Genomic DNA, 19940 nt, shown 5'->3' with positions numbered 1-19940 from the left:
TGAGAGCAGCAATGGCTAAAGTTATACAATGCTGCAAAAATAGGTGATTCATTTTGTGGTGACAATGTTGAATTACTTTTATTCTCATGTCTCTAATATAGGATTTGTCATTATCTTGGTTTGTGTGTAAATAAGCTAACTGTTTGGGGGTCAGGTGGTTGCTGCCTTCAGTGGGAAATACAGGACAATTCCACTCCAACAAGAGGTTAAGTTATGATTAATACATTAAATACAAACATCGGCATAATTGATTTGTGTTATATGTTAATTGCTATTCATGCATTTTAGATCCTATAATTGTATTCTTGTAGTTAATGAAGAACAGTATCAGAAACTTCAACTTTATAGTGCGTTTCACTGCAAAACCTTAAAACACATGAAATAGGAGTTACAGCAGAATAAGGGAAAAATGACATGGTTGTACAATTATAGTAAAATAACAGACAACCTGTAAAATATATTAAAACAATATTACTGCTAAATATTGTGAGCAATACTAGTCAAAGCCAATTGAAAATAGGTAATTTTTAAGATTTGTTTTAAATAAACAGCTTTTCATATGACTACAACACAGTAGCTTTATACTCAAAATGGGCAGATATCAATAAAACAATCATAGGAAAGATGGTCTCTTCAGTTAGCCTGTTTTGATTTTCTGATAAATTCACAGTAACAAACAAAGCTATACATCAATTTAGTGAGATGTAAACAATGCCCTACTCTGTTGGTTTCCATTTAATGTTCATGCTGTAAGACTTTCAAGTGGAAATGCAACAGACTGAAAGAAAGGGGGTCACTTTGGTCAACTGTATGCACAGAATGTTAGTGCAAAATTATCTTTATCACTTTGTATTACATAACCAAGGGAGAGCTGACCACACATCTGGGAGGAGCCTCAGGTTAGTAATCATGCAAGCTTTGCACTTACACAGGGTAGATGAGTTTTAAAGAGTTTGTTGAAGTTTGAAGAGGAGAACTATAGGAACATGTCCTATTTTTCCCTCTTTGAGGAGGGAGCTCTAGTCTGTTTCTGGACTGGCCACACATTACTGAACACATTTTCTAAAGATAACACATTATTTTGAAACTCTGAGGCCTTTTTGTTGTTTCTCATGAAAATATTCTTTCTCAGGCCACAACTGATAGGGATCTCCAGGAGGACCATAGATTACTGTATTTTCTGATGCATTTCAAACAACTGCTTTCATTCCTGTGTTGATGTGAATAGTATAAAATCATACAGTTGCAATCAAAATTATTCAACCTCCATTGTATAATATGAATATAACATTTTTCAGGTGTTTGCAGTAAAAAAAATTACACTGAAATGACTACTGCAGTCTCAAAATTACTCAACCCCCTGAATAGAATTCCACATTTGCAAATCAGGTGCGGTCTCAAGCACACTTGATGCAACCAATCAAGGGTTTCATTAGTTGCATCAGGTGTGCTTGAGTTAGAACACCTGAAATACCTGGACTGATGTTTCATTGCATGCTAGGAATATGGCTAGCAGAATTGTCCATAAAGTTCAGAGATCATTGCCTTGCATAAACAATGAAAAGGATACAAAAAGATAACAAAGGGACTGAATGTTCCTAGAGATACCATTGGAAACATAGTTTGCAAGTTTGAAGTTTAAGGAACAGTGGCTACGCTACCTGGGCGTGGCAGAAAGAGGAAGCTATCAATGGCTACCACCAGAGTCCTGAGGAGACAGGTGGTCAAAAACCCTCAACTGACAGCAAAAGACCTGCAGCAAAACTTGCTGGCATCAGGCACTGTGGTTTCATTTTCCACAGTAACGCACATGCTAAACACTGAGGGGATCTATGCCAGAATTCCAAGACGTACACCACGTCTGACCCAAATGCACAAGAAAAGTCGACTCCAATTTGCTCAAAACTATAAATTAGCCAAAGAGGTTTTGGGATTAAGTTCTGAGGACCGACGAAACAAAACTGGAACTTTCTGGCAAGATGGATTCAATCAGGTATAAGGAAATCTTGGGAGATAATGTCATGCCATCTGTGAGGAAGCTGAAGCTTGGGCATCATTGAACCTTGCAACAGGACAATGATCCCAAGCATAGCTTAAAGTCCACCAAGGCTTTGTTTCAGAAGAGGTCCTGGAAGATACTAGAGTGGCCATCAGTCACCTGACTTGAACCCTATTGAAAATCTCTGGTGGGATTTGAAAAAGGCGGTTACAGCACACAAACCCAAGAACATTAGTGAACTGGAGGCCTTTGTCCATGAGGAATGGGCTAAGATTCCTCAGGAGCGCTGCCAGAAGCTGGTGTCTGACTATGCATCATGTTTTCAGCAGGTCATAAAAGCAAAAGGGTGCTCTACTAAGTACTAAAGAAGAAGAAGAAGTACTTTATTAATCCCCAAGGGGAAATTAAATTGTTACAGCAGTTATTCTCATTTAAAGTTATTAAATTTAATATTATTTAAATTATATAAATCAATAAAGTAATTAATAAAGTAATAAAGAAATTAACTTGTATGTAGAAAAGTAATAAAGTAATTATTTATTTTGGGGGGTTTGTGTGTGTGTATGTGTGTGCGTACATGCATGTGTGTGTATGTGGTGTGTGTGTGTGTGTGTTATTGTTTATATTATGGAATTATAGAGTCTTATGGCTGTGGACACAAAGACTTCCTGAATCTCTCAGTCTTGGCTTTAGGAGGAATTAGTCTGTGGCTGAATGAACTTCCCATTCGCCACAGTTCCTCATGAAGTGGGTGGGCAGGATTGTCCAGTATGGAGTTGATTTTGTCCACCATCCTCCTCTCTGCCACAGCCTCCAGACTGTCCAGTTCCAGTCCAACAACAGATTTTGCCTTCCTGATCAACTTGTTTAGTCTGTTGGCCTCACCAGCCTTGATGCCGCCTCATCAGCATACAACTGCAAAGAACAGTGCACTCGCTACTACAGACTGATAGAACGTCTTCAGTAGCTTGTTGCACATGCCAAAGGAATAGAGTCTCCTGAGGAAGAACAGTCTGCTCTGTCCTTTCTTGAAGAGTGCATCTGTATTGTTTGACCAGTCCAGTTTGTTGTTAATGTGGACGCCAAGGTATTTGTAGGAGTCCACAATCTCTACTTCGTCTCCAAGGATGGAGACAGGGACTGGGGTCTTCCTGCTCCTCCTAAAGTCCACCACCAGTTCTCTGGTTTTCTTAATATAGACAGTTGTTGTTACACCAATCAACAAAGCTTTTTATCACGTATCTGTATTCCTCATTGTTATCATTATTGATGCATCCAATGATTGAAGAGTCATCAGAGAACTTCTGGAGGTGACAGGTTCCTGAGTTGTAGCGGAAGTCTGAGGTGTAGAGTGTAAACAGGAATGGTGCCAGTACAGTTCCTTGGGGTGCACCGGTGCTGCTCATCACCACATCAGATATGCAGCCATCTAAGCGAACAAACTGTGGCTGCCCAGTGAGGTAGTCTTTGATCCACTCCACCATGTCTGTGGGAATTTCCATATCCTGCATCTTTGCACTTAGCAGGTGGGGCTGAATACTGTTGAAAGCACTTGAAAAGTCAAAGAACATGACTCTCACAGTGTTGCCCTGCCTCTCCAGATGGGAGTATGCTCTGTGCATTAAGAAAATGATGGCATCTTCTGGGACTGGGACGGTCTGTTTTTGCTAATGGGACAATACAGGAAGTTTTCGATAACTTAGGCACCTTTTTGAGCCTCAGAGAGAGGTTGAAGACTCTCTGAAAAACCTCTGCAAGCTGTCCAGCACACACCTTAAATACTCTGGGACTGATCTCATCTGGTCCTTTTGCTTTGTTGGTCTTTAGTTTAGCAAGTTCCTTCCTCATCTGTTCTGTGGCAAAGGCTGGGCCTGTGTATTGTGTTGATGAGGAGTCAGATGATGAGGGCAGGGGAGGAGGTATTGGAGGTGTTGGTATACTTCAATGTTGTATGGCTGCTGATAGAGGAGATGGCATCAGTGGGCAATAATAATAAAGATGCTTGTCATGAAGAGTTTGAAGAATTTTCAGACTATAGTAGTCATGAAAAAGTGGTATATTGTGTTGAATTTAGAGAAACCATTTGTAATAATAGTTGTGTTGAGCTTTTTCAACTGTTCTTGTTTAATTTTGTTTATTGCAAACAGCTGCTAGTTTGGACATTTTACCAATGAACCTAATTTGCAGTTGGGGGTTACATAATTATAATTGCAACTGTTTAATAGTTTAATGGTGAGCAGATTGGACCCATGCAGGACTCTGTATAAGGCGTTGGAGGCTATGTACTGCATTCAAAACCATGTGCCCACACTGAACAGTAACTGTTGAGCTTGTGATGAGTAACTGTGTAAGATGAGAAAAGCAATACAAAGTGGGTGGCAAGCATATGCCCTGATAGCATATGAACTCAATGTGACTGAACAGACAACTAGAGTCCAAGGGTGTGTCTGTGAGAACAGGTCCTACTGAAACAGGATAGGGTGGATACATTCTCAGCAACCTCATGTGACATACCACACAACAATTGGCACAGAGTTGTTAAATAAAAAATTCAGCTGTGTAGCTTGGGCTTGATATGAACATAATTTATGTTCTATATACATTATATTTCTCATTAAATAATTCAAATTATTTAAAATGATTGATTTAATCATTTATTCTTTGTTTTTTTAGGTACTTTTTGAAAATCAAACGGGCATTTTACTTTCAAAGTTCCCCCGGATGTGCCGTGTGTTCTGTTTCCGTGTGGCTTGATAAGAATCGGGACCTGAAGTTGTGTTATTGCACAGAGACTAGGTCTTCGGTTCGGTTACTATAAAACAAAACACCGTCACCCACTCTCCTCTAACCCGGAGGTAGCTAGGCACTGAGCCCGTTTGTAAGGCGAACCGAGACGGATGAGGTGATTCTGCCGATGGCCAGACACTTTCCGGAGGCCCGGGGAAATCCACAGTTAAGCTAGCGACAAGTAGCCACCATGTCGCGGGAAGAAACGCCTGTTTTTGTGGCCTCTCCTCCGTACTCGCCTGCTCTCTGATCCCACCGGGCGACAAACCCGCGGAGGTCACTCCGCACCCACCTGTCAGCACCGATAAACGTGGGCATTACAGCCAGCACCAGCGGTTTTACTCCAGCCTGCTAGCTTCCGAGCCATGGCGGACAGCTTCGAAGAGGAGTCCGGCGGCGGCGCCCTCGGCTCGGGCGGTACCGGCAGCGGAGCGGCACTGCTGCCGACTTTGACCAGCTCTGTGCCGGGGAGCTACTCGGCAGCCAGCGTTGCTCACTCCAGCTCCAACTCGGCCTCGCCTCCTCCCGCAGCGGCCGCGCAGACTGGCCTGACCGCCGTAGTGGCCTCCATGTCCGCTGTCGCTACTACAGCCGGGTTTAGTAACACGTTCACCCCGGGCTCCTCGCCTCCGGTTGTCGCCGTGTCTCCAACCGTGCACGCCTCCTCGCCTCTCCCCGCTATTGGGCTAGGGGTCGGCGGGATGTCCGGTGTGGCAGGAGCGGGCCTCCTGTCCCAGATCCACGCCACTTCCTGGGACCCGACGCTCAGTACGGACTGGGACAACGAGAAGGCTTCGCAGCAGTGCATCCTGCGGATAAAGAGGTAAAACAAACATCTGAAACACAGCTCGGCTTTAAATTCTCCATTATCTGAGTAAAGATCAAAAGTGAAAGCTTTCTGACTCCACTGGAACCTTAGGAGGCGGGGGAGTTCAGGGAACTTTAGCATCTATTGAAGCTATAAGTAAACACACCACATGTTGAACCCACAGTTTATTTGAAGAAAGAAGTCAGAAAAAGTTGTTTTACCTACCACTTGTGGTGTCACAGTAACCCTGGCGCTAGGTTCTGCCAAAGACCGTCTCCGTGGAGGACGTTTATGAATAGTTTCAGCAACATGTCTATGTAAGATTCTCTCCGTCTCAGCACCATCAATTGTTTCCCTCCTTCTGTCTGTCTGGCTTTGCAGGGACATCATGTCTATCTACAAGGAACCTCCACCAGGGATGTTTGTCGTCCCCGACCCCCAAGACATGACCAAGGTAAAATGCCGGAGCCCATCTGGCAAAACAGGATGTCACCATTTAATAACCAATTTGTTATTTCACAAGTCTTGTACCCTGGAATGAACTGTTTAAGGATCAGATAAGAGCTGCAGCTGGGAGCAGCTTCTGTCACGTGTTGAAATCGCATGATGTTTAATGAGACGGAGACAGCAATAGCCAGTTTCAGTGTTCAGCTCAGGAGCAGTTTTTGCTTGGGACACACCCTGTAGATGCTGCTTCCACAAAGTGCTTACTAATGCACAAACAGTGTAGGAGGTGTTTAGACTACGTATTACATGTGCATGTTAGGGAGATGGATCATTTACACCTAGAATGCTTCTCAAAGTGCTGATCACAAGCAGCCTGGCTGACTGATGCTGTTCCTGGTTAAAATGTCAAACACCAAAAGGAAACCTGTTGTCCTTTGATTTAATTACGCACTTCTGTACTTCTGACAATGTAAACAGGATGAGAGGTTTTCTCTAGGCCTTGAGCTGATCGCTTTCATGCTATGTGCTAAGTGAAGCAGATCAACTTTTAGTTCAGTATCAGGACCTTGAGAATTTGCAGCAAATGGATATTGGCTTAAAAGGTGTGCCAATGTCTTTAGGCTTTATTGTGTTTGTAGATTTAATTAACATTTAATATTTTGTGCTGTTCCATATACAGAGTTTGTGTTTTTTTTTAGTGAACTTACATTATTTAATCGAAGATGAATGGTTGGAAACAGTAATTAGCCTGTCACTGTCTTATTAACCTACAGTTTTCGAAGTTTAGTTGTTCATAGGCTAACTTTAGTCATTTTCAATTGAACATACAGCTGTGGCCAAAAGTTTTGAGAATTTTCTCAGTTTGTTGCTTCAGTGTTGTTAGATCTTCTTGTCAGAAGTTTCTATAGTTGAAGTATAATTATAAGCATTTCCTGAGTGTCAAAAGCTTTTATTGATAATTACATTAAGTTTATGCAAAGAGAGCAGCCACAGAAGTCAACAAAAGAGGCAGAAGCAATTCCGTTGTTTGGGAACAATTTGGATTCGAAGAAGCGGACGTGGATCAAAAACATAATATGTGCAAGATTTGCTACGTGGTGGTATTGGTTTTGTTATTTATACATTTAAATATATTTAATATTATTTGTTTTAAGGAGAATTCATTGTTGTGTTCAATAAGTGCAACATATTTCCAAAGTCAAGGAGTAATCGTGTAAAATAATCGTGATTTCAATGACCAAAAAATCAGTTTACTTCTGTGTTTACACAAATTGTCTTTAATATATATAATTTATCATATCAATATTATTTCTTTAAAAAATGACATTCAGTTTTTATCCATACCTCTAACTTTGTCCATTTGCTGATACCGTCACCCCCAAATATATATGTAAACATATCCTGCCCTTTTTTTCTTATTTGTTCCCTCAATGGCCACTTACTTTATCTTAAGGTATGCTATGGTTTAAGTGTACTTCTGAGGAACACAAGTCCCATGCACTGCTTACTTTTTTCATTTTTGGTCACTTTTTTGGACCCTCACCAGTCTGCATGCCTCATCATAGCTTATTGAAATTACATCTTAGACCGAGGTTGTAAACCATTGGATCCCAACCCAACACGGTTGAATATGATCACAGAGAAAGCACAGTCAGGTGAGGTATTTCATTTTACACATGTAAACATCTGTTTGTTTTTAATCCAGCTAACTGACAACGTAGACTTGAATATGAATGCATGTTACATTTATATTAATCTCTTCTATTAATTGTCTTTAAAACATCACATCCAATCACATTTTTTACTATGTTAAGCTCTGCTTACCACTCTTTGCCTGTGCTTTCAACCACATCTCATTGCCTCTTCTGCAGACTAGGTTTGCCCAGTTGTCATGAAGCTGTACACTTAATGAGCCATCTCCATGACAACTGGGCAAACTCCATCTTCAGAAGAAGACTGAGAGCTACATGTGAAAGCTCCAGGGGGGAAAAAAACGTATGTAAGTAAACCTATATCAAGCTGTCCAGCATGCAGACTAATGAAAAATTGTTACCATAACTACAGTTGTCCGATTATTTGAAAAAAAAAAAAAAAAAACTTTGAAAAATGCAGCAGGTAGTACATGTGATAGGTTGCCTGTAGAATGAATGAACTAAATTCAATTCAATTTATTTGTATAGCGCCAAATCACAATAGAAATCATCTCAAGGCACTTTACAAAAACAATTAAGGGATGGTTCAGGGTTACCTGCCAGCCCTCACTATACGCTTTATCAAAGAGGAAGGTTTTAAGTCTAGCCTTAAAAGTACAGAGAGTGAATATTATATGTGAATATATAGTGAATAATAAATGAATATTTTGTTCATGTTCGGGAGAATCAGGGTGTTTTCCAGCATGTGTCACACTTTGCCAGAGCAGGGTTTTCCAGTGTGGCTGGAATTGAAACCAGGCTGAAAATTCAGTATTTAAACCCCCCCCCCCCAAAAAAAAAAAAAACACAGAACCTTTTGGGCCACTCCATCACTGACACTTCTTGTTCTGAGCTGATGTTCTCAGAGACTTTCTCTATTATCCATTCCCCCGACAGCCTTCCTCCCTCTCGTCTGTTAATCTAACGTCTCTCCCTCCTAACATAACTGTTTTTTCCTTTAATTTCCTGCAGATCCACGCCCTGATCACAGGGCCCTTTGACACGCCATACGAGGGTGGCTTCTTCCTCTTCCTCTTCCGCTGTCCCCCAGACTACCCCATCCACCCACCCCGAGTCAAGCTCATCACCACGGGACACAACACTGTCCGCTTCAACCCCAACTTCTACCGCAACGGCAAGGTCTGCCTCAGTATCCTGGGGTGAGTCGGTTCATTCCTGTCATGTTCTGCATTTCTCTCACCAAGAAGGCTTAAAGGATCAGTCCAGTAAATCCTTCTGTTTTACAAGTCACGTTACTGAGAGCTGTTCCACAATTAAAGTGAGTGTTGTAAATATAGTAAGTAGGGTCTCAGTGGTTCCACATTTCAGCACTCTTATCTAACACACAGAGACTTGCTTTACATAGCTAATGCATCATAATGAAACACTCATCTGATCTGTTAAAATAATGATCTGTGAATCATTGATAATGGTGCATTCACATGCTCTAATGACATAACATCTCTATTCAGCTACAACATAACATTGTGTCCAGAAGCTGTGAGGTCAGGAAACCCAGACATAAACACTCTCATCATTCTATTAGACGCACTGAATTGTGCACTTATTTGCACCATTCCTCTTTGTCAAGCTCAGATGTGCAGCACTGGAACCCTACATATTAGTTAGTAAATTAACAGAAGTTAGCAAAGACGTAACTGCAAAGTAGTGATGCTTTCAAAGGACAATGTCAGGCAGCAGATCGGTCAGTAGCTTTGATTTGAAAATGTCACTTTCTGTTGAACAGCTGGACTGAGATTGGATGGCAACAGAGCAACCTGCATTGGTTTTCATTAGTTTAAAAGAGTCAGTATGAACTTCTGCTTTCTAATGTGAAGAAACCAATTCACTGGATCCTACAAATGACCACTGAAAAGTTTTTATTTTAACCATGTTGTGCTGCAGATTTCCCTTTATAACACCTGTGTGACACCTGGCTTAAGTTTAATGTGTATCGTGTGTGTTTATATATGTGTATGTATAGGACATGGACAGGCCCAGCATGGAGTCCAGCCCAGAGTATCTCATCTGTTCTCATCTCCATCCAGTCTCTAATGACAGAGAACCCTTATCACAATGAACCTGGCTTTGAACAGGTACACTGTGTGTGTGTGCTCATGTGTGCATCGATAAAACACACCTTAAAACATGTTTTATGTAAATGTTCAAAGCTGGGAAGGGAAAGGATCCTTTTTCTAACAGGAGCTAGTCTCAGAGCGTTTTACTAACTGGAAAGCTCTGAATAAATAGTATTAAAAATGAAAAACCAGGACAGGATACATATCTGCACACAATAACACACAACAATTGCTAATTTTGCTAAATAGTGTTATTTCAATAATTAAAATGTTAATGACTGCTACAGGGAAATGTAGTTATACCAATAGCAGATTTAGTTGTGCTGTGAATGTAAGTGTTTATAGCAAAGAACCATATGCAATAGCATTACATTTCGTAATTCAGACATTTCAGAATGCACCAGCTTGGTACAGTCTGTGTCCACGCTCACATTGCTGCCAGGAGTAAGAGTTTAACTGCGTGGGACTTGATGTATCTATAAATGTCTTTAGTTTTGTCACACTTTGCTCTAAAATAGGATATTTAATGAACCAATTTCAATAATGTCAGTTTCGTAACTGCTCTATCTGTGAGCTGATACCAGGAACGTGTAGTCATACCTATCATTATCATCACCAGTATAAATCATAGTTTGACATATGTTTATGTTACTAGATAAGGCTTTCTCTGTGTGTATCAGGAGCGCCATCCAGGGGACAGTAAGAACTATAACGAGTGCATCCGCCATGAAACCATGAGGGTGGCAGTGTGTGACATGCTGGAAGGCAAAGTCACTTGTCCTGAAGCTCTGTGGTGAGACTAACATCTAATTTCCTCTGCCTTTCTCGCTCTTCAGTTCTCACGGTGCTCCTCAGCTGATCAGTGTATGAATGTGTTTTTTAGGAGTGTGATGGAAAAGTCCTTTCTGGAATACTATGATTTCTATGAGGGCGTCTGCAAAGAGAGACTGCATCTACAAGGGCAGAACATGCAGGTGATTGATTTGTGCCTACTTTAATTCAATTTGCAGTCAGCTATGTTTTAAATTTTCTATTTGTAGATGAAGGTTATGTTTAATTCGAGCGTAAGGGAATTCTGAGATGTATATTATTGATACAAAGTTTTGCGAATATACATTTCAAATAGAGATATTTGACATCACATGTCAAAAATGCTAATTTAATTCATTTGGTGCTACCACACATTTAGAGGTTGCAGCTTGGTGTGCACATCATTAGTTCTGGCTTTGTACAGATTGTTCTTTTTCTCCTAGAAAAGTTTGCAGGCACTGTAGCGAGAGGATGACAAAGGTTTTGTGCGCGCATGCTAACACTTCTGGTTATTTATTTCTCATGCAAGACTTTTGATTGGTAATTTACATGTAAAGGTAAAGTAAAACAAAGCTTAGTAATAAGTTGTATTTATTCTATAAAAATAACAAATAATCAATTGCTTCACAGTTGAAGTTAGAACAAATGATCTTTCCATCATGAGTACAGTGTGCATGCACACAACCGTCAAGTACAGTATAGTATGTAAAACTTCTCCAGGTATAGTGATTGAGACTGACAGGACAGTAAGTTCAATAATCTTACCACACAATGACTGAAAACAGATGACTAAACCAAGTACCTTTTCAGCTTGTTAAATAGGCTGAACCCCCTTTACCTATTCAGGTTTTCATTTGCTTACTAAATGTAATGTAGCACTATCCAAAAGACTTAGTTGAAAACAAATGCTGTAACTGTGTTTTGCCCTCACCTACTAATAAAGGTAGCATAAGTGGATAACTTCAATTTTCAATTTCAATTTTCAATTTATTTGTATAGCGCCAAATCACAATACAAATCATCTCAAGGCACTTTACAAAAACTAAAACTAAAACTAAAAACCCAACAATTCCCTTATGAGCAAGCACTTGGCGAGAGTGGAGAGGAAAAAACTCCCTTTAACGGAAGAAAAAAAACCTCCAGCAGAACCAGGCTCAGTTTGGGCGGCCATCTGCCTCGACCGGTTGGGGTGAGTGGATAGAGCAGAGAGAAAAGAACAGCAACAATAAACAACAAATAGACACTGCAAGTTGGTGGGGCCAGTAACTGCACATCAGCGATAAACAGCTCCAGGACCAGGGACACCTGCAGAAGGTACAGAGAGAGAGAGAGAGAGAGAGAGAGAGAGGGAGGGAGAGAGCACAAGGTTAGTAACATTCAATGGTGGAATATACATGAGGGGGGGGGGGGGGGGTTAGGGTAGGGGAGCTCAGTGCACCGATGGTCCTCGGGCAGTCTAGGCCTATAGCAGCATAACTAACTAAGGGATGGTTCAGGGTTGCCTGAAGCCAGCCCTAGCTATATGCTTTGTCAAAGAGGAAGGTTTTAAGTCTAGCCTTAAAAGTACAGAGAGTGTCTGCCTCCTGAACCCAGGCTGAGAGCTGGTTCCACAGGAGAGGAGCTTGATAGCTAAAGGCTCTGCCTCCCATTCTGCTTTTGAGAACTCTGGGAACCACAAGTAGGCCTGCACTCTGAGAGCGAAGTGGTCTATTGGGATAATATGGTACTATGAGGTCTTTAAGGTATGAAGGAGCTTGATTATGAAGGGATTTGTATGTGAGAAGAAGGATTTTAAATTCTATTCTATATTTTACAGGGAGCCAATGAAGAGAAGCCAATATAGGAGAAATATGATCTCTCTTGCTAGTTCCTGTCAGGACTCGGGCTGCGGCATTCTGGATTAATTGGAGGCTTTTTATTAAGATATTAGGACATCCAGATAGTAATGAGTTACAGTAATCTAGCCTTGAGGAAACAAATGCATGGACTAGTTTTTCTGCATCATTTTGAGACAGGATGTTCCTAATTTTGGAAATGTTGCGCAGGTGAAAGAATGCAGTTCTAGAAATTTGTTTTATGTGTGAGTTAAAGGACATGTCCTGGTCAAAAATAACTCCAAGGTTTTTTACAGTAGTGCTGGAGGCCAGGGCTATGCCATCTAGAGTAGCTATAATTTTAGAAAAGTTATTTCTGAGATTTTTAGGCCCAAATATAATGACTTCTGTTTTCTCCGAGTTTAAAAATAAAACGTTACTGGTCATCCAGGCCTTTATGTCAGTTAGACAGGCTTGAAGTCTGGTTAACTGGTTTGTGTTAACAGGTTTAATAGATAGATATAACTGAGTGTCATCCGCATAGCAGTGGTAATTAATAGAGTGCTTCCTAATGATATATCCTAAAGGAAGCATGTACAGGGTGAACAGAATCGGTCCTAGCACAGAACCTTGTGGAACTCCATAACTAACTTTTGTTCGTGTGGAAGGTTCATCATGGACATGAACAAACTGGAATCTGTCCGATAAATAGGATTGGAACCACTTTAACGCTGTTCCTCTGATACCAATCACATGCTCCAGTCTCTGCAATAAGATGTTGTGGTCAATGGTGTCGAATGCTGCACTAAGGTCTAGGAGGACAAGTATCGAAACAAGTCCATTATCTGAGGCTAAGAGAAGATCGTTGGTAACTTTCAACAGTGCTGTTTCTGTACTATGATGTGCTCTAAATCCTGATTGGAAATCTTCAAATAGTTCATTCCTGTGTAAGTGGTCTGATAGCTGCTTAGCAACAGCTAACTTGTGGATATCTGCACAGGGGAGATACAACTGACTGGCTGACAGATCTTCCAATAGGCACATCTTGGTGATACCTTCCAGATGTATAACAACAGCATGTTCACACTGTGACTTAACAAATACAGATATTTTACCACCCTGGAAACTTGGAACCAGATCCACAATGGAGCTGGCTACTGTAACCCAAACCTGTCCTGCAGTTTCACCCTGTTAAAACATGTTCTATTGTCAACATTCATTTCCTCTCAGATGTTTAACAATTATGCCGTTTTACTGCCTTTTTTGGGAGAAGGTTCAAATACCTGTTTGGACACCCCAATAACTAAATGGTTAAGGCAGATACCATGGCGAAGGCCTCTGCAGCACTGCATAGCTGCTCTCTGCATCCATACTATCAGGTGTTCAGTGGCACAAATGCTAAAAGAATTAACTTAAAAGTATATATATTTTTTAAAATAGATTATTTAAAAAATTAATTAGAAATGTTTTGTGAGCAAGTTATCCCAGTTACATTAATATTGTACTGAACTGTTTGGGATGAACACATCTTGTTATAACCCTTTTTCTGGGTGGTACACAACTGGACATGCCCAAACCTGGCTCAGCCTTCTGTTTTTCTGTTTCTACCACAGGACCCATTTGGAGAGAAGCGTGGACGTTTTGACTACCAGGGCCTGCTGGCTCGCCTCAGTGCAACCCACAGGCGAATACGAGAGAAAAGCCTAGCTGAGGATGAACACAATGATGACGATTCAGATTCAGACACCAGCTCTTCAGGGACAGACCCAGACAGCCAAGGCAGCTCCCAGCCCTGACTTCCTGGACAGTGCTAGACTTTAATGCACTTCAAGGACTAAAGACAAGGGGACATTTTTTGTTTTGTTTGCAGTGGAGGTACAAAATCACAAGAAGAGAATGCGGCATCTCTGGCTTTAGTTACTCCAGGGTTCAGGATTGGAATCAAGCTTCTGTGGCGTGGATGTTGCGGAGAGAAGAAATGGTGATTCTCTCTGGACACTGATAAATGAACACCATCTGGTGGTCAAGTGCTGGCAAATTTGACCAGGAGCCATGTTTTGTACTACGTTTGTAGCTGACCAGCTCTTATTTTGATGTCCAGATTAATTCTAAAACACAAGATGGCTGCCCACATATCCTGGGATTAACCAGCCAGTGTTGCTTGTGAAAAACTAGTTTCATGTGTCAAACCACGCAAAGGACAAAAGTACATATGACGACATACTGAAACAGTCGTTCCACTTTTAATTGTAGAGGGGAGGAAGAATTGAAGCTGGAGAAAGTGTAACAAGGTCCAGGTGAAAGCACATCACAACTCTTTCAGCCTGGACCTCAGCTGCTTCAACACCCTGGCATCAACAACAGCAGCAGGTGATTGATAATACAATGATTTGTGTGTAATATACAAAACAGTTCTGCGTAGCTTTCAGTTCTAATAAAGCTGTTGAGCTGACAATAAATTTGTTTACTGGACAAGAACCCATTAGGGAAATGTCCGTTCCAATCCACCTTTATACCTTTATTTTCTTCTTGTTGTGCCGAACTAATGATAATTTGCAGTCTGTAGGGTGCATTGTTTATTTTGAAACCTTGTTTTTCTTTAGGTTGCTGGCTCTTAGGTGTAACCATTCAAGATACAAACCAAACCATTCTGTGCTTTAGTAAGACATGGGCTCAGGAGATGTAGTCAAAGGAGGAGAACGATCCGTGTATTTACACTGCGAATAACTGAAGGAGGGCCTGACTAAAGACTGTGGTTGCATCTATACAGAGGTGTGCACAGATGGCAAATCAAGTCTTATGTTTTTCCTACATAACTTGATTTAACACTTTAAAATAAGGAGTATGTTTTTGATAATAGTAAAGTTAATAGTTTCAGAACCATCCCTTGCAACCGATGTTAGGTTTGGTTTACAAAATCACTTCAATAGGGGAAATTCAGCTTTGAAATCTGGCATCGGCTGACAGTTCTGTTGATTCACACTGTCTAAATTTAACTTCTCAACAGCATAGGAAAGACAGTCAGTGTTACCTGCACTCTGAACACTGTGAGGGGTGATATCTAAGAAAAGACCAGAAGGTTGTAGGGCTTTGAATAGGTGAAACACTAAAATGGTAGATTCTGATTTCTTAAGGCAGTACTTAGTTTAGTTAGTGAATGATGCTTCAGTGATGCAAGTTAGTCAAACCAAGTGGGTGTTCTGTGTGTTTTTTTTTTTTTTTTTTGGCCAGATCTGCAGCTCAGCAAGGAAACACTCTGGTGCATATGTATATTTTGTAGAACACATTACTAAGGTATCTCTCCACAGTTAGTATGTGTTGGAGGAACTGTTACTGTGAGCAGTGACTGCTTGAGTATACACAGCACATGTGAGTTTTGTATTGGGAGAGTTTATTCTAATGATGCTAGATCTTCAAGTGATACAGCTCACTTGTCTGAACAGTAAATATGAAGTAGCCTCTTAGCTTTGCATAATGACTGTCAAAAGCACCTCAAAGTCCCAATAATAAACATGTGAGCATATCTCCATACAGTTAAAAATGATAACTTGGGTATTATCTGCCACACAACCCTCATAAATGTTGTTTTTACACTTCAGTTTTTGTATTCATTAAAGAAAATATAATTAGTGCACGGCAGAGTGCACTTGGTTGGTTTAGTTATCTTTGAGGAGACCCAGATCAACTAGGTGGATTAACTGATGGCTGTTGCTGTACATTTAACAAGTATGAGGGTGGTATCTTCTCATGTAAGGCTGTATTCAGACTGAGATTTGCACCGTGTGGAAAAGATGCAGGGGGATGCACTGGGGAAGGCTTTCTGATGTACTGGTTAGAGAATGAAATAAGATAGAGAGGCTGCTTTTTTCCAAATGCAGAGTGAACACTCTGAATGCAGCCAAGCTCACCACCACAAACCAGCATTTTCCAAAATGTTGAGCCTGTCGCTCTAAATACAGTCTCTTGAACTCCTCTGCTCATACTACTTTCAAGACATTTATCAAAATGGTGAGACAAAGGATTCGGACAGGTGAATGACTGGTTCCTTTCTGCACTCATTGTTCTCCAGTGTCTGCCTTTAGCTCCCTGTAGCCGTGTTGATGGAGAGAAGAGCAGTTTTCATCTCTGCTGCCAGTGTTATGTCAAATGCTGGTCCACTGGCAGAGATTAGTTTGCTGAAAATTGAAGTGGAGTTATTAATAAGGGGCATTTCTTTTTATTTCATATGTTATAGAAAGGTTATGTGAGAAGCAGTTTCTAGCAAGAAATATGTAATTGCCATAATGTTGATTGCAACAGGCATGTTGAAGTAGCCGTACAGAGATCATATCCCTGTTTGATTGTGTTGTGTTGTGCCTACAGCAGGGTTCTCCTGTGGCTCTGTAAAGCCTGGTTCAGTGACAATGTGATCATTTCCAGGTCTTGAAAATGCTGGTATTGTAAAGATGTTCTGGCAAAGTACAGAATAAAATGTTCAGTACTGAAATATGTATCTAGTGTTTATTTCCTGCAGTCAGACACTGATTTCTGATATTGGTATTTAGTTCACCATCATTGTTTTAGAGACTGACCAATCTAGCAGTGGGGCCAAAATAATTTACTTATATTAGTAAAATACACAATACACCATGGCTCATAAATATGTGTGGAAGAAACATCTTAAAATTGCCTGCTGGATGTGTTGTCTATATTGATTAAAGGTTACCACATAGTATATAGTATTTTAATTTTAAAATACTTTGAGTGCATTTCATGATCTAAGTTCATTAGATAAACTGATATAATAAAGCTTCCTCATGTTATCTTGAGCTGCAGTGATGGAGAGGAGGATCATTTACTCTGAGATAGCCCTGTCAGGCATAGTGAAATAAGGTGGAGAGAAACTATTGCTGTTAGACCTGACATGTAGTATATATCTCTTCTCACACAGTAACTCTACTGCATTAAAGCAGTGGTCCCCAACCACCGAGCTGGACCGGTTCCGGTCCGATGGTCATTTGGTCTCGGGCCGCATAGGAAAAAGAAATTATTAGGTCCGAGCACCGACCGAAGGTCACGGCGCAGAACTATTATAATTGCTCAATTGTTATTGCTCGACGCACCCCAACATGACGTTACTGGGCGTTAGACCTTTCCCTTTCCGAAAATGTATAATATGTCGCTGTCGCGCGGCCGTGGGCCTGGAAATTGTTAGGATTATTATTAGGCCCGAGCAGGGACTATTGTTATCGCTCAACGTGCAAGGGACGACTTCGCAAGGGGGCGGCTTCAGGCATCATCTAGTGTCTCCCCACACCCCACCATGACGTTACTGGGCGTTAGACCTTTCAGAAAATGTATATGTTATGATTGGCAGGTGGCCGTGGGCCTGGAAATTGTTAGGATTTTTCTTTTTTTTTTTTTTTTTTTTTTTTTGTTCATTATTATTCTTCACGTTCCGCAACTCCCTCAAATTTGACCCCCTGAACGTGTGTGAAAACTCACCAAAATTTGCAGGCCCCTCAGAATCGTGTAAAAATTTGATATTTTATGGGTTTCATAAACGACCTCAAAAGAATGGCTCTTCAGCGCCCCCGACAAAGGTCAAAATACATTGGGCCTATGGGAGGTCATGTGACACTTTGTTCATCGTACAGTCGGAAAAACCTGGCACACATCTTCCTCATGTCAGGCCAGGCAAAAAAGCTTATCGTGTCCAGGTCGTGTGACCGACAGGAAGTCCACCAGCTGGGGGTTTATCTGGAGGTCATTGAGTTCGTTGATTTTGCTCACCTCGTATCCTTTCGAACTGCTCCTTGGGCTTTTGTCCGATCGAGCTCATCTTTGGCCGGCGTCACCGAGACCCATGGGGCTGCAAAAGTTATCCAAATTCTTTGAATAAGTATTACGGTTTTCCTTTGGCGGGCGCTGCAAGTTGGCCCGGGTTTTTGGCTCGCCGCCAGTTCTTCAACGTGTAATAACTCTCACACGCATGGTCGGATTGGAATCGGACCAATTGATGAATTGTAGACCCCGGGGGCCTGAGTCCAGGTGATTGAACAAAATCACTGTAGGCCCTATAGCGCCCCCTATATAACAATGTGAATATTTGGAGACATTTGTATTGAGAAATACACATTTAGTTTGTCAGAAATGGACCAAAGTTTGCACACAAATCCTTTAGGCCATTCTGAGCAAAAAGCCAATGAGAGCCATGCTCTATTTTCCATGCTGTTGCCTTGGAGATGACACACACCCACCATTCATTTCCTATGGGACTTTTGACTTCAGTGTTGTTTGGGAGCACATCCTCAGTTCTGCCACCAGATGGCAGCAGAGCTCTATTTTCCACACTTTCTGTGACATCCAGCATTGCTTTTCAAAGGGAGTTTTAAACAAATGGACCAAATTTGGCACAGACATCCTTTAGGGCATCCTAATCATAAAAGCCAATCGGACCCATGCCTTCTGAAATCAGCCATTGGCCACTCAGAATCACAGTTTGGTCTTGCTATTAAATAAATCTTGTGGTTTTATAAGAGACAAGACTCTTTTCACTGTGATGAGGTGAAACATAGGTGAAACATTTCACTTTTTCATCTGAACTGTGGCCTCTGCATCCTGTGACTTAAAGTGACACAGTAGAAGGCAATACGGCCAATATGCAACATTGTGAAATATCAAAATGATTTCATGTTAAAAATGACAGACTCCACAACAAGTTCAACTGTTTCACTAACTCAACTTTATTATGTACAAAATACAGAAACAAAAGTAACTCATTTATTCCTTCAGCAGAGACTACTGCTGTAGAGGGAAAAACTCCCTTTTACAGAAGAACATCTCTGAGAAACCCAGGCTCAGGAGATGGGCACTATATGCCTCAACAAGACAAAGAAAAACACTGTAAATGACAGAGTCCACAACAATTTCAACTATTTCATTAAGTCAACTTCATTATGTACAAAATACAGAAACTAAAGTAACCAATTCATTCCTTGAGCACTGACTATTGGTGTAGAGGAAAAACTCCCTTTAATGGAAGAAAACCTCTGACAAAGTAGAGGAAAAACTCCCTTTAACGGAAGAAAACCTCTTGACAAAGTACAGGAAAAACTCCCTTTAACGGAAGAAAACCTCTTGGCAAAGTAGAAACCTCTTGGCAAAGTAGAGGAAAAACTCCCTTTAACGGAAGAAAACCTCTGACAAACCCAGGCTCAGGAGATGGGCTCTGATGCTGTGTTGTCACATTTGAATCAATTACACTCCCCGCAGGCCTGAACCCACGTGACCGATCAAAGTCACGATAGGCTGCCTTTGTAAGGGCAATCAAGTTTGAATGTGTGTCTGTATGTGCCTGTATCACTGATGTGACCTCTGCAGCGGTTAAGATCCCACACACCTCGCCTCCGTGTCTCGGTACGTCTGGAAATGTGCAACTGTGCTTTCAACTGCTGCTGTTTCAGGTCGGCTGCGCGGTTTGAGCTCGGCTTCGGCCGCGGGTCGCTCGCGGGGGTGGCGGGCCGG

The 19940-nt window shown here is 41.2% G+C and overlaps 1 protein-coding gene across 1 annotated transcript; it reads left to right on the top strand.

Moving 5' to 3' along the window:
* Positions 1-4719: 4719 nt before the first annotated feature.
* Positions 4720-14947, top strand: ube2z (ubiquitin-conjugating enzyme E2Z). The gene is made up of 7 exons (XM_026325314.2): positions 4720-5609; positions 5976-6048; positions 8705-8892; positions 9717-9828; positions 10491-10603; positions 10694-10784; positions 14048-14947. The coding sequence occupies exons 1-7, from the start codon at positions 5152-5154 to the stop codon at positions 14228-14230; spliced, it is 1218 nt and encodes a 405-aa protein (XP_026181099.1). The 5' UTR covers positions 4720-5151; the 3' UTR covers positions 14231-14947.
* The last annotated feature ends 4993 nt before the right edge of the window (positions 14948-19940 follow it).

This window comes from Mastacembelus armatus, chromosome 8 (genome assembly GCF_900324485.2).
Source record: "Mastacembelus armatus chromosome 8, fMasArm1.2, whole genome shotgun sequence".
Lineage (NCBI taxonomy): Eukaryota > Metazoa > Chordata > Actinopteri > Synbranchiformes > Mastacembelidae > Mastacembelus > Mastacembelus armatus.
Note: the sequence above shows the minus strand (reverse complement) of the source record. Positions and strands in the feature narration are given on the sequence as shown.